Consider the following 26,052-nt stretch of genomic DNA (forward strand, 5'->3'; position numbering starts at 1 on the left):
AAACACGGTAGGACCAACACCAACAATTATAACACTGTTATAATTCAATAGACTCACATGACATTGACTTCTCCAAGACAGAGGTTATTTGCAAGCAATCTGGCTACCATGAGAGATTCGTTCATGAGGATATCCACATATACAAACACAGAGACAATTTAAACCGAGAAGATGGATTCTGGCTTAGCAATCATTGGAAGGATTTGATCAACCATTTTGGGTCTTAATTGATTGTTCACGCTTACGGTGGCTTTCAGACCGCATCTATTATTTCGTCTCCCCCCTCCTCTTTTCCGAACATAGATGGACTCGTCCATCTGAACAAACTGTCAAATCTCTCTCCGTGGTGCTAACGTTAAAAAAAACCCGCCACTTTTTTCAAATGTTCTTGCTGTGGTTTTTCACACCTGATGATGATTGCTTGTGTTGCAGTCGAAACGTCGTGAGCATTTTTATTGTTTTATATTTTTATTATTTTATTGTTTCCCTTCTACGTGACTTTACCGAAAGAACCAAGAATAACAACAATAGTTCACGATGCGAGTTATATTTAATTTAATTTTTGTTTAAAAAAAATCTTGACAGGCGCTCCTCGGACACCTATGGTTTTGGCGGCGATTCTTCACCAAGGGCGCAGTGGGGAGGGGGTGAGAAGGAAACTCGCGGCCGCCGCTTCGGAGCAACGGTGAACGACAACCCTCAAGCAAACCCCCCTCCGCGCTGCCCCATTTATATATAGATACAGTACACACAGTACACACACGTGTGTTCAGCACACTGCTAATTGACGCCGTTGATTGTGATCGGCGCGAGAGGTGCGGTGGTTCGCGCTGCGTTCGTCCCGCCGGTGCCCGGTTGTCGTTCTCGCTGGGGCGGGCAAGCGCCTCGAGTGTGTGGAGTGTGTGTCACCCACCCCCCCACCACCTCACCCACCACCACCCCCCACCACCTCACCCACCACCCCCCACCACCTCACCCACCACCCCCCACCACCTCACCCACCCCCCCACCACCTCACCCACCACCCCACCACTCCTCCATCCCATCGCCGAGTTCGCCGTTCGCGCTACGAGAATGATCGCAGAGGTGACCCGCGTCGAGCCTCGTGCCGTTAACGCCGATATCTTTGGCAGGAAGAGGAGGGGGGATGGCAAAAGTTGCCTTCGGTTCTGTAGGCGTGAGGCGATTTGCCACGAGGTCGCGGCGATCCGTCGACGCGGCTGCCAGTTATTTGCCACCGAGTCCTAGCCAAATGTAGCATTGAACCCTAAGAATTGTGAACGTGTAGTGAAGTTAGCATCGGGAAGGCGCCGTGTGACTCTCAGAGGAGGGACGTCAAGGTGCCTCGATTGTGACTTGTGCTCGTCAGGCGTGAAACAGCATTGCGCGCGTGCGACTCGGCATTCGCCGCCGGCAATGAACGTACTATATTCGTATTCTTGGTTCTCTCGGTAAAGTCACGTTGAAGGGAAACAACACAATATACACAAAACAACAAAAATGAACGTACTAATTACGAAGTTGCTTTGGTCTGTTTCTGCGAGGTGCCTCGACTGCGTTATTATATCAGATGTGTGTGTGTTTGCGGGCGTGAATATAGTGTATCATCTATAGAGTGTGTGTGTGTATGGCCACAAGTTGTGCACGCACACTCGTCGTGTACTTATAGACTCCCATGTGTTTTATTATAAACGAGGCCTAAAGCTGTCGCCAAATACGAAATCGTTCGTTGTTGGCCCTTAGCGTTGCCTAGACGACCGCGGTTTTGAGTCTCGGAGCCAACGTTTCAACATTTGCACGGTGTGGCGTTTGCCTGCCGTGTTAAATCCAGCGGTTACCGACAGCAACATTATTGTATTATCGCATGCATTTGGCACCATTTCATTGTTAGCCTAGGAATACGTGCACAAAATCGACGCGATTTCGCATGCGCCCGATGGAAAATGTCGTCCGGTAAATGTGTACAAAAAAATCAAGGACAAATGTAACCTGCTGCATACGATCCCGATTTAATCTGCTGTACTGGATTGAGCTAATACTGTTGTGTGTAGCACAGCACGATATCGTGCTGTGGTTCGGGTGCTCGACTCACAAATGTCGCCCGCCCATCACAATCTCTCCTTGCACCTTTGTCAATCATTAGGAGTGTCTCCACAACGCTTTGAAGGTTGAAATGTACAGTATTCACAAAGATACATGGTACAGATTTGAAGCTTTCGTGACTGCAAGGATGTAAACACCTTTAACACAGATAGTTTTGATATGTAAACTCCTTTGTCAAGGCGCCCTGCTCCTCCCACCGAGCTTAAAAGGCATCTTAGCAGCGGTCATTGAAGTGCTGTCGTTCCGACAGTTCTGTCCCTTCACCTGAAAAAGGCCACTTGTGTTGTGGCCGAAACGTCGTGATTTTTGTTTTATTTTTTTACCTAGTGACTTTACCGAATAGAACCAAAGAGTATACATGGTACATATTTAGTAAACGAATATAGTGCACATACTTCACACAAGAAAATGGTTTTAGTTTCATTTATCAAATATACGAAGGCTTTCGGTCATGTCAGGTGGAGGAGGGTTGTATGACACACCATTTGCATTTACTTCAGTTTCATTTATTAGGTATAGCCCCTGTGAGCCATGACGCTCTTGACTCGGGTGCAACTGCAACAAACAAAACATGAACAAAGAACATCTTAAAGTGACGACTAACAACAGAAACATGCAGGAAAAAAACAGTAAAATCTTCCAGAAAAAAGCACCGTATACAAACGCTGTGTGCAAAAATCCCAATGGGATGCAAGTCTAACAATAACCATAAGACAAGATGAAGTTAGGCTAACTCCGTACTTCAACAAACACGTTTTCAAAATCACCAAAATAAAGCTATAAAAACAATGTAACAGTGATCATAGGAACTGTTATTCAAATTTAACATTAAACGATATACATAACATGTACGACCAAACTTTGTAGCCATAGCTGGCAGCATGAGTCACTCCATAACAGCAGGAGTATCAGCAGGAGCATCAACACTTTTCAATGCACCTTTCAAGTTCACTTGTGCGATCTAAACCAAATAACTACGATTTATCTCTCAACTTTATTAAAACCTATACAGGTTAAATATAACTGGAAAAGTTATCAAGTTAATTGATACTCAAAATCACATCGGTGGCTGTCTTTTAAAATCATAAATGAGCTTTGTTTATACCCCCAGGCACTGTCCATGCAGGCACGGGTACTGTGATGTCTCATCTTCAGAAAGCAAACTTCCTTCGCGCAGTTGTGTGAAGTACATCACAGCGGCACCTTTTAAGAACAGCAGTAATTCACAAACCTGGGAGCACTTCTGGCCAAGGACCATGGAAAAGTACCACGTGCTGGAGATGATTGGAGAGGGATCATTTGGGAAGGTATACAAGGGAAGAAAAAGATATACTGGCCAAGTAAGTAATTTTGAATGACCCAGGGTTATAATTATAAACCAGCATGGTGTTTGTTTCAGATAGAAAAAAACCTGAACTGTATTTTAACAATTTACAACAAAGTTTATGCTTTTCTCTGACATTGAATTCCAGTTTGTCATGCAAAACATTTGATGTATAACGTTTCAAGCTGTGTAGTGTTTGATCAGTAAGGCAAACACCCTTAATATTTCAGGTTGTAGCCCTCAAGTTCATCCCAAAGGTTGGTCGCTCAGACAAGGAGCTGAGAAACCTGCGTCGGGAAATTGATATCATGCGAGGCCTTCAACACCCGAACATCGTCCAGATGCTGGACAGCTTTGAGACTGATAAGGAGGTAAAATGCAGTGGAACCCACTTTTTGTCTTGACAATAACAGAAACGATTCACCGCGAGTGTTCAAGACAGTGTTTTAAAATGGGATATGTGGTAATTGTTTGCACAAATGGCTGTGTTTATACTACTCTAGAACTAATCAGAAAAGTTGAAACCAAATAAATTTAGTTTGTGACCAAGTCCCAACAACAAAAGTGCAATTTTGGTCAAAGTGTTCCCAAAGCGGTTGTGCAGAGACTAGATAATAATCTGGGTATATCTCAAACATTGCTTTGGATACAAAATTATAATTTAAAACAAGTGTGTAATTGCATTTTCACCCTGGGTGTGCATTTGGTTCTTTGTGCCAAAATTATGCAACCAACATCTGTGCTTTCCAAATAATTTAGCAACCAGTGGTTTTCGTTTTAAAGTTTGATTTTCGTAATTAGTTTTTCTCGTTCGTACTGGAGGAAGTGGTGATTGACACCTTGGCTTTTTATAAACGCTTTTAGTTGCTGCTGTAAAAGTGGCTTTTTACCATTGTCATCATGAAAAAATATCTGATGTATAGCAGTGCATTTTTTAATGAAGTAGATGTGTATTACAAAAAAAACTGCCACAACACAAGTATGTGATGGTTGTGTGACAAAGACCGAAAACGTTGTGATTGTACATTGGCATGGTATGTTTCCCGTAGGTGGTGGTTGTAACAGATTATGCAGAAGGAGAGCTATTTCAGATCTTGGAAGATGATGGAAACCTTCCTGAAGAGCAGGTAATATCAGTGTCGTAATGCTAATATCACGGGAATTATCTATTGGCACTGCACATTGGTTATGGTCTCGATGACCTAATGATACAAGTTAATTTTGCAGGTCCGTGAGATTGCATGTCAGCTGGTCTCTGCATTATATTATCTACACTCTCATCGCATCCTTCATCGGGACATGAAGCCTCAAAACATACTGCTCGGAAAAGGAGGGGTTGTCAAACTCTGTGATTTTGGGTCAGTATTAAAACTTTTACTACATTTATGTGGCCATCTGTGTTTCTAGAATATATATTTTTTCTATTATTACATTTATGTATGCAATCTAGCATTTTGTTTAAAATATAGTATCTGACATTAGATGTACAGGTCTTTACAGGCAGCATATATTACTCGTAATGACAAAGGCAAATAACACTTTAGAAGTCTTTTATAAAAAGTGATCCATGTCAGTCAGAATATCAATCAGGAGGAAAGGCATGATACACACCGCCTCACTGAACTGTGTTTCCTTGGTGCTTACCTGATTTATTGCAGAAGGGCTTAAGAGACTCGGAGTCTCAAGAGTGCTCATGGGTCATTTATGGCATCTGAGCAATTTTTTTGGAGAGGTCTGACATGTTATTGAAAAAAGATTTCATCTTACCTGTTTCTGCTGTTTTGGCAGGTTTGCCCGGGCCATGAGCATCAATACCCTTGTACTGACCTCCATTAAAGGAACGCCACTGTACATGTCTCCTGAGTTGGTGGAGGAGAAGCCATATGACCATACAGCTGACCTTTGGTCCATGGGCTGTATCCTCTACGAGCTCTTTGTTGGCACGCCACCCTTCTACACCAACAGCATTTTTCAACTGGTCAGCCTCATCATCAAAGATCCTGTCAAGTGGCCTAAGAACATGAGCTCAGAGTTCAGGGTAGGTTATTTTTTACTCTGAAATCATGTTTTGATTAAATCTGGGCACTGTGGTATAGAGGGCACATGTTGCTAAAAAACACATTGGCGTGCTTTAATAGTGTTGGTTTTACGATATTAACTTAAATGTTTGTTTCAGAACTTCTTACAGGGATTACTGACAAAGGAACCGAAATTACGTCTTTCCTGGCCAGCACTCCTTCACCACCCGTTTGTGGCTGGAAAAGTTATTGGTATGGTTGCTGCTTACATTTTTTGCAAATAAGATGAGGGACTTGTTTATTGTGAACTAAATTAAACATTTCCTCATACTTTAGTTGAACAGTTTGAGATGAGCAATAATGAAACTTTGGTCAGAAATAACCGCAAAGCCTTATTATATGTTGCAGGGCCATGAATCAGTAACTGCATGCATTGTGATGTGTGTGATGTCCCTTCCTTTATTTGCATGTAACTCACCCTGCTATGCCATATGCTACATAATTAATGCTGCATGCAATATACTGTATGCAAACATAATATAAAGGTCAATTACAAGTGGTGGAGATGGTCTCATAGTGCCAGGTCATGCTTTAGAAAACATTCTGTATAATAAGAGCCAAATCTGTATGTATGTATGCAAGTGTTGATCTTTGGAAAAAAATATCCTATATCACTCCACCATATTCACTGAATGAGGTGTCATTTGATGGTTTGTGATCTATAGATTCAGCAAGCTATTTTGTTTTACATCATAAGTCGACTTATTGGCCCCATCGCTGCTTATCCACTCTGCCGTTTTTAAGAGTGCGGCACATGATGTGATCCCCACAACCACATTTCAAAATCATACAAACCGATAGGTGTGTTCCATTGGAAAGAGGTGAGTGTGCTTATGGGGAGCTATTGAAAATCAACTAGCTTTCTACTATATTAATTTAAACTGGTAAGTGGTGAGGGTCAGGTGAGTTAATGGCTGGCGATTGGTAATTTGTAAAAGTCTGACGAGGGTTCAGGTGAGTGTCACGTCACCCCGCCAATAGGAGAGGCTGCCCACAAGTAATACATAATATAAATAATACATGCGAAATGATGTAGGAAACTGGTCAACTCATTGGTCTAAGAATTGTAAATACTGCATAGAAAATACTGTAGAGGTATTTAATTAACTTAAAAAATAAACTTAAAACTGCATTTTAATTTTCAATTTATGTAATTGCTATTAGTGTTGTCATATGACTTGGTGAATTTTCTCCAAATACAAATATTTGAATTTATTATAAACTAGGATCCATACCTCAAAGAGCGGGTCTGGCAGTTCACCAGCTTTGGTGCAAGTGTAGTGTATGTCAACTGAGGCGCACACACACTGTTGTCAGAGGCAATGCGTTTATTAAATAATTCACTATACACCGGATTCTGTTGCTGAGTGTGGCTAACTTCCCTAGGCTGCTCACTATGTGCATGTGTGTTAACTAGCTTGATCCCCGAACGAGCCTCGAATCCCCCTCGCGCTCCCCCTTTATCCCTTGCTGTATCAAGGACAGCGCTCCCGGCCACGTGTCCTTAACTCCTCCAATCAAGACACCGTTTCAGGTCACGTGCCCTTGACTCCTCTAATCGAGGCCCACTTCTGGTCACGTGCCCTTAGCTCGTCCAGTCGAGGCGCCACTTTCGGCGACGTGTCCTTAACTCGTCAATCGGGCACCGCTTCCGGTCACGTGCCCTTAACTAGTCCAATCGAGGCCCGCTTCCGGTCATATGCCCTTAGCTAGTCTAATCGAGGCCTACTTCTGGTCACGTGCCCTTAGCTCATCCATTCGGGGCACCCGGCGCTCCTCCAGCACTGGCTGGCGCGACCCACAGAGACATCTGACTGTCTCTACACCACCCCCCCCCCTTTACAAAATTTCAGCCGACCCGGCTGTAAAACCCCAAATGGAAGAGTAGAGGAGAAAAACTTCCAACAACCCAATAAAAAAACTCCTCGTCTCACAGCCAATTTCACAGAAATGCGCGGCCCCCAATGTAATGTGAACGGTAAGTGTAACAATAGCCCCGACCGACGCGCTCCAACAACACAACACAAGAGCCGTGAGATAAAGAAGAAGGGACGGCAACCTTAAGGGGTGATCCGTCCTCCCGGCAGCCAGCCCTGTCTCACCGCTGCACGCATGCCTTCCCCCCTCCACGAGTACAGGGTGGGGCCGGGTCCGCCCCCGGGCCCCCACCGGCTCGCGAGCGAGACTGCCAACCGATGGTGTGCGTGAATGGCGGCGTGCTGGCGAGAGTTAACGGAAGCGGCCAGTTTTCGAGCGCGTGTGACAAGGCTGGCCCGAGGCCCAAGGCCCGCGGCCCCTCTCCAGGTGGCGAAGGAAGAAGCCGCCCGACCGGAGAGGAAGACCCGACAATGGTTGTCCGCCCCTGACTTGCGCCGAAACCGGCTACGAGGTCGGCGGCTCCCCAGGGCACACCGGACACACAGGCCCCAAGGATTTGAGATGATGAATGAGCTTCGTCTGGCGGACAAAATGGTTTAAGGCGTGACGCATGTACAAACCAGCGCCTTCGACCGAATTGTATGCGGATGCTTTGCGGGCTTTTTACTTCGACGATCTCCACGGGCCCCCGCCATTGTTTGTACAGCTTAGGGGACGTCCCTACGGGAACCCGGGGCCAATGAAGCCACGCCCTATCCCCAACTGTCCATTTGGTCCCAGTTTCCCAGGCATCCATTCCCGCTCGTTGGCAGCTTGCTTCAAGGCTGAGTTCCCGCGGGAGGCCTCCCTAGCCTCTGACAGGCGCTGTAGGGGAACCCGTATGGGGTCAGACAGTTTCTTTTGAGCCAGATCCGGATTTAGCTGTGCGTCAATGGGCGGATCTTGCTCCCTCCCATACATAAGAAAAAAATGTGAGTAGCCTGTAGACGCATGGTGGGACAATCTATATGCGGCCAGGACCCCTGGAACATGCAAGTCCTAGTCGGTCTGTTGTTCGTTAACCTGATGGCATAGCATGGATGTGAGCGTCCAATGCAGGCGCTCAACCATGCCATCGGTGTGCGGATTATAGGGCGAGGTGCAGATCTTTTTAGTGCCCAATAGGTCACACACCTTAAGCAGTTTTGATTAAAAATTTCTGCCCTGGTTCGTAAGGAGGCGTTCTGGGGCCCCCTTATCCAGAACGTACCCGTGGAGAAAGGCATCCGTAATGGTGGCTGCCGACTGGTCTGGCACCGGCCAGGCCATTGGCCAACGAGAAAGATACTCTACCCTCACGTGCAAATACTTGTTACCCCGCGGAATGGCGGGGAACGGACCCAGCATATCGAGCGCGACGAGTTCATTCATCCACGATACACGAATGGATTGGAGAGGGGGGCATGCCAATTTCGGTGGAGGTTTCCGGCGGGCACATGCGGTGCATCCTCTAAGCACATTTTGGACGTCCGCCACCATGCCGGGCCAGAAGTTCAGGCGGAGGGTGGACAGGGTTTTCGAGACCCCTAAATGCATAAGACGTCCGTGCGTTGCCCAAACCAACCTCCTCCGCAGGATGGTGGGAACTACGACGTTATACTTTAGTAATTCTGCGTCCCAGCGCATGAGGAGGCCCCCTCTCAGAATGACCGTGGCTAACGGTCGTCGGCTGTCGCCCTCTGCGGAGTCACGAACCCGGCGTCTGATGGCTAACAATGAGGCATCCTCGGCCTGGAGTCACCCCCACTCGGAGTTGGAGAGACTGAGCATGTGGTTACATGCGTCAGCTGCGTCCGTGTACACGACGTCGGCCGCAGCGACGATCTCCCGGGGCGGAGCTGAATTGGCAGGCTTGCACCGTCCCGCGCCCGATGTGCATGCGCACTCGTCACCGGTTGGCAGACGTGACAACGTGTCAGCATTCGAGTGGCGGACGCCCTTTCTATACGAGACCTCGAATGCATAGTCCTGAAGGACCTCGAGCCAACAAGACAGCTGGCCGGACGGTTGCTCAACACGCATTGTGTACTGCAAGGCCACGTGGTCTGATCGTACCTGGAATTTCCGCCCATAGAGGTACAGCCAGTACTGCCGAACGAAATAAACAATCGCCAGCAACTCACGCGCGTAACGCAATCGCGTTGCTCGGCCATAGAAAGCATCCTACTGCCATATGCGACCACACGCTCTACTCCGTCCACCACCTGTGACAAAACGGCGCCAATACCAGTATTGTTAGCATCAGTCTCGAGGACGAAAGGCAAAGAAAAATCGGGGTACCGAAGGGGAGGCGCGATGACCAGGCTTTTGCGCAGCGCGGCAAACGCGGCCTCCTCTGCCCGAAATTCTTGGCCTTTGGCCGTGAGGACATGGAGCGGCTTTACGATCGTGGCAAACCCGGGGACGAAGCATCGGTAATAAGAGGCGAACCCGACAAAACTACGTACCTCACCCGCCGACTTGGGGGTTGGCCACGTGCGAACGCACGCAGTTTTGTCAGGGTCCGTCGAAATCCCGGATTCGCCGACAATATGGCCGAGGTATTTGACCGATCTCTGCAGGTATTTGACCGATCTCTGCAGCACTTCTACGGCTTAAACTTCAAGTTAGCAGCCCGCATTTTGAGGAAAACAGCCCGCAACCTCTGCAGGTGCTCTTCGAAATGTGCGTCCAAACACGATGACATCGTCGAGATAAATCAAACACGTATCCCATTGTAGGCAAGCGAGCACTAGCTCCATCAGCCGTTGGAATGTGGCCGGGGCTGAGTGCAATCCCATCGGGAGCCGGTTGAACTAAAAAAAGCCCTGGGGCGTGCGCAATGCAGTCTTTGGCCAAGAGCTGTCATCTAAGGGCAACTGCCAAAATCCCGACATCAAATCGAGCGTGGAGAAAAACCGCGCCCCTGACAACGCGTCTAACGAGTCGTCCGTCCGCGGGAGCGGGTACGCATCCACCACGGAGACTTTGTTGAGTCTGTGGAAGTCCATGCAGAACCTCAAACTACCGTCCTGTTTCTTTACAAGAACGATGGGCACACCCCATGGACTGTTGGAGGGAACGATAATGTCTGCGGCCAGCATTTCATCCACTGCGCAGCGCACATGGTCCTTCTCCGCGGGACTCAGGCGATACGGGTTTTGACGAATAGGACCCGAATCTCCCGTGTCAATGTGATGGCGCAATAAAGGCGTGCAGCCAATGTCGAATTTCGATTTGCTAAATAAATCGCCAAATTCCGATTAGAGCGCACGCAGCTTGAACCTCTGTGTTTCAGACAGGTCCTTGCTCTCGGAACAGAGCGTGTTTACCCATGCCTCGTCAACGTCCTCACCCTGCCCCGCAGCCGCTGAAACACCTATATTTCCACCGTGTTTATGAACGCCACCTGCGGCCGACGCGTGAGCTAAGACAGTGCCCTCTTAAATCACCGACGCGTCCGGACCGACATTCAGGACGTGAATAAAAGGTTGTCCGTCGCTTGCAACCAAAATCTGCGCATAAACCAAATTTTGTGTGTGAACCGCCCTGGTGGAGGGAACCATCAACAACCCGTGCAGAGCCGTTTTGCAATCTAGTTGCTTTTTAAACCGGGGGGAATTTTAACCATTTGGTTTGCCATGGCAGGCACCGAAACGTTCGCTGTGCGAAACAGAGTTCGTGATGACAAGAAAGCCATGCGGCGGCCCGACGGCAACTCAATGCAGCCCAGATCCACCAGGATTTTGAGTGGTATTCACCAAGGAAATCGGTCCCTAACAGACAGGGTACGGCTAAAGATTTGGAAATGAGTACCGGACCCGACAACTGAATGTCGCCAATGCCAATTGTGGCCGAAATCTGACCGACAATTCCTAGGGACTGCCCGTTCGCGGCGAAACAGGGAATTGCGACGGGTAAAATGGCGCACGATTTTGGCGACAAGCTTTCGAAAACCATATCCGAAATGATGGTTGCCAGTGTAGTGTATGTCAACTGAGGCGCACACACACTGTTGTAGGAGGCAACGCGTTTATTAAACAATTCGCTATATACCAGATTCTGTTGCTAAGTGTTGCTAAGTGTGGCTAACTTTCCTAGGCTGCTCACTATGTGCGCGTGGGTTAACTAGCTTAATCCCCGAACAAGCCCCGAATCCCTCTCGCGCTCCCCCTTTATCCCTTGGCCCCGGCCCCGCCCCTTGCTGTATCAAGGACGGCGCCCCCGCTTCCGGCCACGTGTCCTTAACTCCTACAATCGAGACACCGCTTCAGGTCACGTACGCTTGACTCCTCCAATTGAGGCCCACTTCCGGTCACGTGCCCTAAGCTCGTCCAATCGAGGCACCGCTTTCGGCCACGTGTCCTTAACTCGTCCAATTGGGGCACCCGGTGCTCCTGCAGCACTGGCTGGCGCGACCCACAGAAACACACAAGCAAGCGTGACTGATAAGCAGGCACCGAATGTCGAAACCGGTCCAGAATTTGCTTGTTTTGAATCAATGCTGCTGAAGTTATCCTCTGCCAGAAGGCCTTGTGGATTATGGGAAAGTGTAAAAAATACTTTTATATTTTTATATGGAACATACATCAATTGGATATATTGTCTGCTTATTTATTTTGTTATTCGTTTGAATGAGTCAAAACATTGATCCTTGCCCCACATTTATTTTAAGGCAACTTATACATCCAGTGGGCTGCATACAGCTCTGCAAAAGTCGCATGCACTTATCATACCATACAGCATCTTGCATGCAGCTCGTACCTCATTGTACTGCATGGTCTAACAAAGAATTTATAATAATTTCAGTGGCAATTGCTCATCTAAGTTCAAGGTTATCCATTCAATATTATTTTATTCTCCACTACCACCATAAAGTATCCCTTATGAGTGTGGAATTGAGTATTTGCTTAATGTGACAAACATTTTCTTACTAAAGTTTAATAAAATTGCAGTGTTGGATGACATCTCTGCCGAAGAAACAAATCCACTGACGGAGGACCTCAGCCCTGAACTTCAGGCACAAAAAGAAAAACAGGCAGCAGAACTGGCACCTACCAGTGGGCAGTCAAAGATTCTACGCAAGGCACGGCAAAAGATGGCAGAAGTAGCAAAGAACAAGGTGGTTAAATTAGGATGCATTTCTCACCCCAAATGGTTACTTTTGAAAAATGTTATCATTTCAAGAAATTGATGGTTACACTTATTTTTTCTTTTTATAATGCTAATAACAGGAAAAAGATAATCAATGTGGAAACGCACCTCAAAGACAACGAGGTGTTTTGGAGGAAAAGGCTTCTTCACACAGTGCATTATCTTCTAAACATAAATCAATGGCCAAACAAGCTGTAAGTTCTGCTGACACTTTAGCTGTGAAGCAGGTTGGTGATGCAAAAAAGGATGATTGGCAAATGGAAAATAGGCCACCCACACCAAAGTAAGTGCACACATTGATATTTTCTTGAGAAGTTTTGTTTCCAGAATAAATATTTATTTTTGTTTAACATTTTGAATCATCAGCAGTCTTTAAACGATTTAAAAACAATTCTAGTGTGCTTGGCAAAAGTGAAATCCAGACAAAATCATTGATATTCAACAGTCATGCTTTGCAGTTTCAAATGTAAGAAATTTGTTATTTTTAACTTGCAAATTTGCAAAGATATTTGTTTTAAAGATGATCATGCAAAAAAGTATATCTGTTTTCAAAGGTAGTCATGTAAAAAGTATGAATCGCTTTTTTTTTCATTTCTAGGGTAGATCGAATTGGTGCTGATTACGCAAAAGAATTTCCAGAGGTGGAGGTCGGAAGCCGTACCCTAACGCGGCAGGACCCCAGCGCCGTGCCAGGACGTGCCAACGGAAGCATCGACAATGTAGACCTTGACAATGAGGTACACAGTTACAAGCAGACCTTTGTTACACTGCTTTTTTTCCTTATTCGTAATGCAAACATTTCTTGAAAATTTGACATAATCTGCAACTCCATAGAATAACCTATTAAACACGTACAAGTTATATTTGTTTGTGCAGTAGGCCTAACATATTACACCTATGCACTTGTAGAGGAGTAGTGTGATGACGTCATGTCATGAGCGCTGTAAGGAGACACCTTCGAGAACAGGGGCGGGTCCGAGTGAAGGGGAGGAGCCACCCAAGGGGTACTTAAGGGGGACCCCATGACGAAGGCGTGGTCGTTGTGGAAGCCCGGAGTGTGGATCGGCTGAAAGAGGACTCTCCCGCTCGTGACCGGACGGTGTTGGCTGAACCCCCGTCCGGGGTCCACGAGTGGGAAAGCCGAAGAGATGGCCGAGAGTAGGGCTCGAAGAAGTCTGTGAGAATCGGCTGAGAGTGAGTGGGGTTCTTCTCTCCTCGGCCAGGCTGGGTGTTGAATGAACCCCCGTCCCGGCCCTAGTGACGGAGCCCAAGGGATAGCCGAGGTTAGGACGAGCATTGCTGTGGGGGTCCATGGGAAGGACCGAGTATAGAGAACACCTACCCCTGGTGTGAGCCGAGTGTTTAAACCGTGTTAATAAATGGCGAAAGCTCTTACAAAAGTTACGTCTCCGCGTGGTTTCTACGACGCAACACACTTATATGTTATACAATTAATACATTAATTTATGGATTCAAAATAAACATAAGGTTATCTTGTGCCAATCCATAGGCCACAAACACAGCACTTGTCCTTCACAATGTTGTGCAAAATCACGAATATTGGGACTATGTAGAGCTATGTTTTAAATTAAGCCATGACATTATTGCTTTGTGTGCACAGACTTGTAGTTGTGGTACTATGGAAATTGGCAAAAATCATGTTCAGCACACTTTAGTGTTTTTTCTCACATACATATTAAGCAGTGTGTTGAGTCCTGGTTGATGGTAATTGAATTTGATTGGGCTCAGTGTGAAGCACCTTGAATGTATTGTTTTTGGATGGCTGGATGGCTCAAAATAACATTGACACAATTGAGGTAATGTTTGTAAGGACCTATTCTGACCCCTGCTATGTTGATATTGGAGTATGTTAATAATGGCATAGGCATCACAGTTTAATATGACCATTTTAAATATTGAAACATCCTACATCCATGTGAACAAGTCAGTGGTGTAATATTATTCAAATAACATATTGAATCACTTTTTGTGATTCATACGTTAAAGCTATAATGTTTTTATTTGGATTGCACGGTTTTGCTTTACACAATACAGATATGAGCTTAATAAGCAAAGACCTAGAAAGTGGACATTCCACCACATTTTATTAATTTCTTCACACAGTCTCTTGTATCTTATTGTCTTCTTGGACAAAGGTGCTTATAATGACTTTTCACAGGAGATGGACAGCGATGACGAGTGGCAGCATTTCATTGAAGCGACGGATCCTACCAACCTCCAGTTGACCACTCCCATGACACTTTTGTCAGATGCTGAGTTTTTGACTCGCATTCGAGCCAGGCTGAGAGACTCATCCACTCAGGTAATTTAACAACACGTGTATTAGTTTGTTGAGCTGTTATTTATTCGTGTTAGCTCTGTTCATAATAGTAATATGACATTATTTAGTTTCATATATGTGTTTTGGTTTTCAAGCGTCTATGCAGATCATATCTGTCACGTTTTACTTTTAAAAATATTTTGAAATATTGGATACATACAGATGGTGATTTTACTACTAACATATAAGCAATATATTTACTGTACTAATTTGACTATGCCCTTACCTTTGTTTATTACATCATGTTAGCATCACCAATGCATTGCAATTAGAATATCAGCATGAATCTCAGTATACAATAACGAGGTAACGGCGTATTAGGCAGTAGATATAAACGTGCATAAATTTATTTTGTATTTTTAATTATTTGTGCTGGATTGTGTTCAGGTTTTAGATGGTATGCTGGAGGGAGCATCCAGACTGCGTCCTGTGCTCCATGTCATTACAAACCTTTTAGCCACTAAGTGTGACTCGGAGCTGCTGTACACGTTCTGTTGCTCTCTCGAGCTTCCACATCACTCCCTCATGCTGCTGGAGCAGATCTTGGCCAGTACAAGTGTGCGACAAGTACATAATGCATCTTCACTTTCAGCTTTTACGTAACTCGCTGAGCAGTCGTGATGGACGGCATGATGCTAATTTCGTAAATCCCAGAGAAATGGATGCCTTAATTGACCCTGTGATTATATTAACAAATTTCTTGATTAGATGCCTGCTGCTCTTGCAACAATGTCATATCCTATCCCTAAACAATTACGTTGTTTAAATACAGTGTTTACGTGAACAATCTAAACTCTTGCAACGTCCAAGGAATGAGTTGCCGTTTTATGCATGCAGTATTTAAAGAACAGTGTATGCATGTGTTGTATTTGTGCATTTGTTCATGTATGGTTTTCTATCATCTTCCAGCAACCCTGGTGTCTAGCTGTCCTGTTAGACCTAATCGCATTACTCATTGCTTACTTTGCCAGTGATTTCAACACTAATCCAAATATATGTTCAGAGAGGTAAGCCGTTTAAAAAAATATCATATCACTTCAACCTTTTTTGCACATGTCATTTGGAACGAGCTCCATTTATTGTAAACTGTTTGTATTGTTTTCTTGTCAGTCATGTATTTGTTGGAGACCCAAAGTACTATTAAAGTATCTTTAAAGTATGTTAAATGCTTTGTTGATAATAAGAATACTATTTTTGTATGTCTTATTTTCGATTTGTCAAGGAGAAACGATTTTTGTTCTCTCGTTAATTTTGCACATTTAAAGCTATATTTGCAATCGTTAACTTGTATTGTTTTCCCTCAACCTCCGTGATATCCTCTTATGTTGCAGTTATGAGAGATTTGGAAAGTCTGCTGAAGAGTACATTAAAATATTGCAGAAGCTGATGAATCAGTCCATCGACACTGATCTTCGCCTCACAGAACAAGCCATGCTAGTACGAATATTTCTACTCTGTAATTGTATATGATATATGCCTTTTCTTTGCTGTCAAATAGATTTAAAGGCATCTATATTGACTTTCTCTATAATTATTCTCTTGACTCAATTGAAGATTCAAGGGCATAGTGTATAGGCTAATACAATGCAGGTAATTCGGTAAGTAAAATTGCCCGTCTAATTCTGAAACATTTTTTTTCTCCCTCCACATAGTGCCTGGTGTACCTGTGCGAGAGTATGGATGCAAACTCATCACCTGTGTCTGCAGATTTTTACTCCAGTTTGCTTTCCAACAACTCCGCTCTCATTCAGATTCTGCTGCTTGGTACTCAAACTCAACCAGCTGTGCAGAAAAAAATAGGTTTGCTATTTTACATATATATAATATATACACAAACATATACACATTCCAAAGAATCGCAAACCAAATCTCCAATAAACAGCAATTTGAATGCTAAATATTATTAGTATTTTACAATGCAGCCACTGCATTAGAAACGTATTAAACCAAATATTGAAAAATACCGTTGTTGTGGGATTAATATTTGAACTCCAATTTGTATATTGCCGAGTTTCACAGCACAAGTTGACAGAGTGGCAGTAAGAATGGATTTGTTATTAAATGCGAGGGGTATTATTAAAATATGAGGGATGCACAAACATAAATGTCTTGTATTCTCATTACATGAAAAAATTACTTAACTGGTTATTCATTATAATATCATGATTATCTGGCTTTTTTCAGCAAGCCCGCTATCCTTTTCTGTACACTTGTGTCAACAGTGTGACCACAGGTAGAATTGCATCACTGTGAAAGGGTTCACGACCATCGCAATCAATTGTGAACAACATTCGAAATTCAGTGTAATTTGGAAATGCTATTCTTATAGGCTATCCTTCAAAAGGTCAATCAGATAAAAAATCTGAGAGTGCCAGATTTAAACTGTAGTAGCGAGGGCAGCACACCCACGTATGACCTGGTATTGTCGTGGTCTGACATTGTCATGTTGAAAAGAGGGTTTTTGCCATTTGTTTCACGACATGACATTGCGATGAATGAATATCTCACATTTTATTTCTGTTCAATAAAAAGTAATTGAAGGAAAAAAGTAGGATGAATTGCTTTCAGGGCAACGTATATTACAGTAGTATTGATACGTGTCTCAGCTACGTTGTGGTGACCTGATAAATCGTCTGCACCCGCAGTTTCCCATGCTCGATTGGACCAGGTTTCTGGTGCCTTTATGGCTGCTATGGCAGCTTTGCTGAACTTTCCGCTTAAAAACCAACCATGTTGTGTGGCCAAGACCAAGGTAGGACATTCCTTCGAAATTCCCTTGTTCAATGTGCTGCTTTAGATTGATAGGTTGCAACAGTCTTTGTTTTATTTAATGGATATAGATGTGTGTTTTTTTGTCAAATAATGTTTTTATTACGCAACTATTCTGAATGGCTTAAAAAATGTATACAAGTGACTTGGAAAGAATTGGTGAAGGATGCAAATGCAATGTATGTTTAATGGCTATGAATTTAGTTACAATCGAAACCTATTCTTTTAGTAAATTATATATCAAACCCTATTAACCATCTTTTTTTAAAATCAACCTTTTAAATAAATGCTGTCCAAAATTAAACATTTGTATTGCATATGTCGATGGCAGTAGAGGCAACGTGGTATTATAATGGTTTCCGTTTATAATGCATCCTATATGAGCCCTGTAATAATCAATCAATGCTGTCAGTCTTTTTTTCCCTTCTAGAATTTGCATGTCATTGTATTTCAGTCACTTATATAGGCTGCCTGCGCAATGTTTATGCATGCATTTTTCTATCTCCTTTAACAGGTGGTAGAATTTATTGTGGAGAGCCTGATGGAGCCAACACAGCATCACCTGATAGAGGGCTTGGTGAATGACCTCAGCCATCCTCTGAAGGCCTCAAATGCTCTACGGGTTAGTGCAATCCCAAACTGCCAGCATTGTAATTGCTCTTTTGATAAATACCCTCTAAAGTACAGTTCCACCCAGGGTGGTAGACCCAGAGAGAGGATGTTTGATTTCCATATGATTTGTATGGGATGGAAATTGGATTTATTACATGCTAATGTTGAATTTAGACATTATTTAATATAAAATTAATTGTTTCATTGAAAGACAATTTTTTTTACATAGGATATGGTTATTTTAAGATGACTTCTGGATATCCTTCTGTTCATTTTGTGTGAAAAAAGAGACTTGCTTTTCTCTCCATTTTCTATCGGTGTCCATTATCTATATCACTATGTAACACAATTTTAGTTCCTCGGTAGTAAGTGTTATTTCCTAATTGCTTAATCCTAAAAAGTATGGAAAATGGCTATTATTCCCCACAACTTTGCCTTCGTGACCAGGGCAGTGATATTTTGAAATGTACCTATTTTCAATGAGAAAACTGGCGAATGTGTGTGTTTTCGTTCACATAAAGTCAGAAAAAAACACATGAATCAAAATTAACATGTATATTTATACTAAAGTAATACAAAAATGACTACAAAAGATTTAAAAGTGAGTCGTTTTTAGAGCTTTATGATTATACTGGAAATCACTTTCATGAATCAGCCCCCAAATGTACTCCCATCATGTTCTCGTTATACTGTCCTTGGTAGCGGCGTTAAAAGTCCAGTATATCCTGGTGAAAGTGCTCGTCTTGCTTCTCCGAGTACGCTCCCCTGTTCTTGAATTTATCAAGATGAGCATCAAGGATATGGACTTTAGGGACATCCTATAGCCCATTGTGCCATAGTTCTTCACCAGGGTCTCAACCAGCTCCACATACTCTTTGGTTCTATTGGGTAAAGTCACGTAGGTGAAAATAAAATAACAAAAAATCACTGTTATTTTATTTTCACCTACATGACTTTACCCAATAGAACCAAAGAGTATGGATCCTAGCAGTCACGAAAGCTTTAAATCTAGAACAGCTCCACATAGTTTTCAGCCTTGTGATTGCGCAGGAAGCCAAGAACCACTGCGACAAAACTGTTCCAAGCTGCTTTCTCCTTACTAGTGAGCTTCTTGGGGAATTCATTGCACTCCAAGATCTTCTTTATCTGTGGTCCAACGAAGACACCGGCTTTGACCTTTGCCTCAGACAGCTTAGGGAAGAAGTCTTGAAGGTATTTGAAGGCTGCCGACTGCTTATCTACAGCTCTGATATTGTTTAATGAGGCCCAATTTGATGTGCAGTGGTGGCATCAGCACCTTCCAGGGGTCCACCAGTGGCTCCCACTTGACGTTGTTCCTCTCCACAGAGAACTCGGTCCGCTGTGGCCAGTTCCCGCCTGTGGTAGTGCGCCTTGGTGTCCCTGCTGTCCCAAAGGCAAAGATAGGGAAACTTGGTAAATCTGTCTTGGAGACCCATCAGGAATGCCACCATTTTTAAGTCTCCGATGACCTCCCAGCCGTACTCAAAAAACTTCAAGGCGTCCAGCAAGGTCTTGATGCTGTTGTAATCCTCTTTGAGGTGCACTGAGTGAGCCAGGGGAAGAGACGGGTACTTATTACCATTATGGAGCAGCATGGCTTTGAGACTCCTGGATGAGCTGTCAATGAAAAGGCGCCACTCATTCTGGTTACAGGCAATTCCGATTGCCTCGAACAGACTGGTCACATTTTGGCAGAAGCAGAGCCCATCTTGGCGGGTGAAGAAGCTGCAAAAAGGTTGACGCTTCCTCTGATCTGCGACTTGCACACTTTCATCCAACAAGTTCCACTGCTTGAGCCTTGACGTCAAAAACTCGGCATTGGACTTGGTGAGACCAAGATCTCTGATCAAGTCGTTGAGGTATTTTTGGTTGGGGTAGTATGGGTTTCTCTCCTCAGCTCCACCTCTGAAATTGTCATCTGGATCTACAACGTCTTCCTCGCTCTCTGACTTGCTGCTCTCTTATAAAGACGGTTGCTTTCTCTCCGGAGGAGTGGGTACGGGGAGCTCATGGCAGTGTGGCACTGGGGCAATGGATGAAGGAAGGTCCGGATACATGATAGCAGGTGCATTCTTGCCAGTCCGACGTTTGGAAGGGTCCACCATGCAGAAGTAGCAGTTGCTTGAGTGTTTAGTGGGTTCCCGCCAAATTCTTGGGATAGAGATTCTAGCAATAGTTTTAATATATGATATATTTTTTCAATAACATTGAAAACTCTAAAACATTTGAAAATGTAAAACTTTTACAATTTTTTTTTACAAATTTTATGACGTAAAATTCCGAGTCACAATTGTCCATCTTACCTTCCAGAGTTTGTTTGCATTGCTCGCAGGTGAAATGAGGTGCCCAGGGTTTGTCTTGATCCCCGACAGGCATGCCGACATATGCCTTGTTGGCCTCACACATCTTAGCAGATGCTTCCACAGAGTACTGTTTCGCTCTTGTCATGATAAATTGGCCGCAGATATAGCAAAATGTGTCTTCCGGATGTTTGCAGCCTCTTGATGCCATCTCAGAAAAATGCAGATATGTATCTACTTCGGCAGTTGTAACTAAACTGAGTTGGTGGGCTTAAGGCCCCTGTATTTTTATTACTATTTATATTACTGTAAAGTTCTAGAATGTTCTCGAAGTTACTCCAAGTTTACTCACCACTGAATATATCTGCAATGTTCTGGAAAATAGGTACATTTCAAAATTTCACTCACCTGGTCAAAAAAGCAAGGTTTGTGGGGAATAATAGCCATTTTCTGTACTTTTGAGGCATACGCAATTAGGAAATAACACTTACTACCCAGGAACAAAAAAATAAAATTGTTACACAGTGAATTATTAGATCATAATACAGTTTGTAGGAGAATTTGTTACATTTATATTTTATGATCTCTCTTCCTTAGGTGCTGTACTCTTGCTGTCAAATGAGTGGATCCATGTGTAAAGTGCTGGCTGATACACCCAAATTCTTTATTTCCACATTGCATATTCTGCAAGGAAAGGTACCCTTAAACAGCTGAGCTCCTTTGATCATTTTAGACTATCTTTGTTTAAAAATACTCGATTATTAATCATAACTTGGAAATGTTTTTTATGTAATACAGTAGTACCCTGATTTACATATCTCACTTTTACATCATTTCACAAATACGTCGCCACTTTATTAATACCACTACGCTCTTTGTGTCGCTTCAACCCACACTTATGTCGCTGACAGCATCGTCCTTCCTTCCTCGTATCTGTCGCCTCAGCCTTCGCCTCCAGTGTATTTGACTTTTATATATAGTTAAAAACGTAGACTTTGTTCTTTTTTAGATCTGTTATGGCGGTCGGTAATTTTAAAATATAATTTGTATAACAAACTGCATTTGTAAGCACTCGTTAATTGGCCAATAGCACATTGTATAAAGACCCACAATGCTTGTGCAGTTGTTGGTGCTTGCTCACCACGTGACTGCCTTCCTGTTTGCCTGTGGTTCCTCTTGCCTCTTGAGTCGTTCTCTCTCTTCAAGAATGAGTGAATTCTGTGCGTGTAATAATCTCATTGTAATATCAATATAAAATTATCTCTACATGTTACCAGATGAGGGCTGAGTGAGAGGTAATAGCTCTTTTGAAGTTCCTTTTTTTTTATTGCTTTTGACTTTAAATATTTGGCCGACAGATTTATTCTTTTTGCCGTTGTACAAATATGAATAATTGCTGTGCACAGATGGAACTGACCGACATTGTTAGCAGCCAGGCGTTTGAGCTGGTGCTGCATCTGTTCACTGTGCTGCTCGTACAGCTGGGCCAAGTTCCCCCAGAGTAAGTACCGCTGTGTAGAGGTTCCCAAACTCTGTGTGTGGCAAGCCAATTACTTGGTGGTGCATTGCAAGCACAGTGGTTGAGCGTGGCAAAAAATATTCTGCAACAGAGCACAAGTGACTGCCAGAATAAGAGCTGGCAAGATGGCAGTCAAATCCTTGGAATGCCTTGTAGCATAATTTGTATAATTGCACATGATTAGTATTATCATTTTAGTTTAACACGTAGGCTTTCGCGACCAATATTATTCATAATAAAGGTTTTTGGGTTAGATCGCGTTATTTATAAATGTGTCGTAACCCTCCACCACCCGACACGGCCAATCAGCAAAAAAAGTGTCACGTTGACAAAAGATGATGCATCATCGATGATGCTGGATGTATTTACCAGCGAAACGTCGTACTCAAACTGTAAATGTTGTGGATTCACTCTTCAACACACCGGTGGGCTAAAGTAGTGAATTATTTGTCTTTTGTCAACGTGACACTTTTTTTTGCTGATTAGCCGTGTCGGGTGGTGGAGTGTTACGACACATTTATAAATAACGTGATCTAACCCAAAAACCTTTATTATGAATGATCATTTTAGTTTGCATAAAATTCACTATAATGTGCTTAAAAGAAAAAAATACAATTTAGTTAGTCATGCTAGTTAAGCATTGAGGCAGTAATGTCTGCATTATTGCATTGGGACCAAAGCTACACAAATGTTCAGCTTGTTGGTGCTCAATCATAAGCTTATTGTTTGCGATGTCATGAACAATTAAAGCTACCTTTCTCTATTAAATGTTGAAATTGCATAGTAATTAGTAATTTTCTAAATGCTTGCAGTTATCGTGTGCATTAAGACCAATGCAAACTGGTGTAAGTGGTTTTGTATGCTGGCAACAGTGAATAAAATAGGGGACAATTTATACCTCACCGCATAACCATTGATGTGAAATAAACCAGTTGTTTCAGAATTGTTGTTGTTTTAAAATCACTTTTGGTTGATTTTTAGGCTGGAAGAAATGGCGAAATATATTGGGTCAATATTTGTTGATTCACAATTGATCACCCACATTGTAAGAAACATTTAATTTCTCATTCTTTTAACAATGCAATGATAATATAACCTTAAAGTAAATCAAATATTGTAACATTTTTGGATTATTCTTTAAAACTATAATTTATTTTACATTGGAACTTTTTCCCACGTATTTTGGTTTCGTCTTAAATGTGTAGGAATGTGTAACAATTTTGACAAATGCCTAACATTGTATCTTACAAAATACATTGGTTTTCTTTTTAAAATAACTTTCACAGGCATACATTCTCTGTTACTGGTTTGTTTCTTGCATACGTAGGAATACATTACGTGGATGTATTTTAAAACCACAACACCATGGTGTGCTACATTTGACAGTGTGCCACAGGAATTCTAATTTCCCAGATGACAAGCCTGGGCTCAGCTGCAGAAGTCAACTTTGAGGTTTTACTCAACTCTTCCAAGGCTGCTCTAACCAGCCACATTGAGGTACACGGTGGGATTTGAGATCAATCTCCTACATATTTATGTGCAGCTCACAAGTCATTTATTATACTTTTGGTATCCTGGTAATTCTTAAGGAGCTTTATGGTGGAGTTAGTAGATATGTTGCTTTTTGATTGTGAATATTATAATGTATTATAATGCACAAGCTTAACATTGGACAAAAAAGAAAGTGGATGAGGTTGGTATTTATTATTTTTTAAAGTTAATAATCCACTCTACATTAAAAATGAATGCTTTTAAAAATAAAGTTTTTGGCGAGGAAACAATATTGCTTACAGCTTACACTACTTAAATTCGAACAGATGGATAAGCTAAAAGTTAATTTTTTTCAGCTTTTTATACGGTTCCCGTACGGATTTGGAGTCTGCGACGGCCTCCTCCAGCTCCTCTTGCAGTTCCTTTGTGAGGTAAAAAATTACCGAGGGCGTTAGAAAAAGAGTGCATGCCTTTGCTTCACTTGGCAAACAACCACACATTTTTGGCGCAATCAGTCTGGCTATATATGTGTTGTTAGGTTTCCCTTGAAAGTGTATGCAAAATATTGAATGTATAATATATTATTGGGAGAGTTCTATTATCCAGTCATATTTTTCTTCTTTTTTTTAAGAGAGAAAGTAATCTATAATGTTTTATACATGTGTGATATCTGGAGGACAAATGGCATTGTTTAGCAATTATTTAGTGTTTTACGTATTCTGTTCCAGGGTGAGAGGGAGTTGGTGCAGGGCTTTGCGGAAACTGAAGTGTGGAATCTGATGTGGCACCAATTGGCAGTCGGTCTGCATCTCTCAGTGTGTGGCCCTGTGATGGAAGGTGACACTCCACGATCAGATGCCCCAGGCTTGGCTCCTGACTGGACCCTCATCTCTCCTATCGGTATGCAATGGCACTAACCTTAATGCATTGTATTATATTTCTGCCAATGACCATATCACCTGGAATTGCATCCATTCTCTTCAGATTTCGGAAGCTAAGCGCGGTTAAACCTTGATAGTGCTTGGATGGTGGGACCACCACACACACACACAGAGGTTGTCATAGGCTACTGCGTGGCTATGTAGTGGTCAGCATAGTGCAGTGCAGCAAAGGCCTTTATTCTGTACTCTTGTGCTTCCACGTCTGTGTTCCCCAACTTCAACCTGCACTCATCAGCATGTTGAAGTATGGTTGAATATTCTCCACAATCCTGGCTGTTTATTTTACCTTATCGTGTCTTTGAGGGAGGAAATTTTACAGACCTAATATGCAGAGATACTATTTGTTTTCTATCATTGAGAAAAATATGAATTTCAGAGATGTTAAAATACACATACCACAAACTGGTTGTAAACATGTATCCATATAACTAGATTGTACATTTTAAAAAGGTTTTCTCCTTTTTTGGAAATATATTTGAGGAGAATTTTATAACGGAGGAAATAAACAACTATTTACAGGAAATAAAACACTGGATGCCATTAAGCAATATACCATAATGTATATGTTTAGTGCTCAGATTAAAGTACTTTTTAAATATGAACAACTCATTTGGTTGGCATCCTTTGTCATCCTCTTCTCCATATATTAAATAAATATTTGTATAAATGGACACTTTCTAAAAAAAAATCTGCCATCTAAAAAAAACCCTATGTTTAATATTTTAATCTTGCAAGGTTTGTTTTATATAAGTTAGGCAAATTATGAACAAGTATCTACCCATTGTGTCAAAATTCTGAAATAAATTGTATTTTGTTCAGTCTTTGTTCTTTCACTTTCATGGAAATATGCATAATTTTCATTTTATTTTTATCTCAGTGAATATGCAGACGTCCCCGGGTTTCTCAATAATCTTGCATTTACCAGTGTTAACTTCTGCCATTCAGGAACACTGGCCTTGTTGAATTTGGCACAGTTTGTTTTTGCTCAAGAGCCACAGCACTGCATTATCCTGCTCTCTCGGTCCAATTCTGTGGTGGCGGCCGTACTGCTCAAGCTTCTTACTCAGGATTTCCTTATTCATCTCAGCAGGTACGTGTTATACCACTTAGCTTGCCAATGCAAATTATATCATTCTCTGCCTCATTTCCAAGTTGTTTTAGGATATAGACGATGTATTACATCATATTAAGGCTATGGGGAGTAAACAGGATTTATTATAATTTTATGAAGAAGAATATATAATTTACATTTCATTGTACATCATTGATTCATATGTGCTCATGTGTTTAATTGAACCACGTGCCTCGATATCCATTAGGTATATAACCATGTAGAAATTAACCACCCCTGTCGAGTATTTAAGTGACTTGCCACCGTTTGAGGTCACAATTCGATGCAAATTATAAAAACAAAAATCTCATGTTAATTTATTGGTGTTTTTTATCACCTTTGTATAGTTTGTTTTCCCCATCAGCCTAAATGCGAAATGTTAATATTATTTT

General features: G+C 42.6%; 1 protein-coding gene across 5 annotated transcripts in view; it reads left to right on the forward strand.

The window, feature by feature from the left end:
- Positions 1-587: 587 nt before the first annotated feature.
- Positions 588-26,052, forward strand: part of STK36 (serine/threonine kinase 36) — a 36,165-nt gene continuing 10,700 nt past the window's right edge. The window contains exons 1-24 of one of the 5 annotated variants that reach the window (XM_032947160.2): positions 588-685; positions 3,215-3,443; positions 3,658-3,798; positions 4,477-4,554; positions 4,655-4,785; positions 5,216-5,465; positions 5,604-5,697; positions 12,357-12,523; positions 12,636-12,838; positions 13,154-13,292; positions 14,735-14,878; positions 15,284-15,463; positions 15,806-15,903; positions 16,228-16,333; positions 16,549-16,696; positions 17,542-17,648; positions 18,180-18,287; positions 21,196-21,294; positions 22,005-22,099; positions 23,099-23,162; positions 23,504-23,614; positions 23,965-24,039; positions 24,337-24,508; positions 25,495-25,639. In XM_032947160.2, coding sequence (XP_032803051.1) covers positions 603-685; positions 3,215-3,443; positions 3,658-3,798; positions 4,477-4,554; positions 4,655-4,785; positions 5,216-5,465; positions 5,604-5,697; positions 12,357-12,523; positions 12,636-12,838; positions 13,154-13,292; positions 14,735-14,878; positions 15,284-15,463; positions 15,806-15,903; positions 16,228-16,333; positions 16,549-16,696; positions 17,542-17,648; positions 18,180-18,287; positions 21,196-21,294; positions 22,005-22,099; positions 23,099-23,162; positions 23,504-23,614; positions 23,965-24,039; positions 24,337-24,508; positions 25,495-25,639 — 3,167 coding nt within the window. In that variant the 5' untranslated portion in view covers positions 588-602. The other 4 variants (XM_032947162.2, XM_032947163.2, XM_032947161.2 and 1 more) reach the window with 4 other exon arrangements.

Source organism: Petromyzon marinus, chromosome 5 (assembly GCF_048934315.1).
Source record: "Petromyzon marinus isolate PM22_M1 ecotype Great Lakes invasive population chromosome 5, UKy_Petmar_22M1.pri1.0, whole genome shotgun sequence".
Taxonomy (NCBI): domain Eukaryota; kingdom Metazoa; phylum Chordata; class Hyperoartia; order Petromyzontiformes; family Petromyzontidae; genus Petromyzon; species Petromyzon marinus.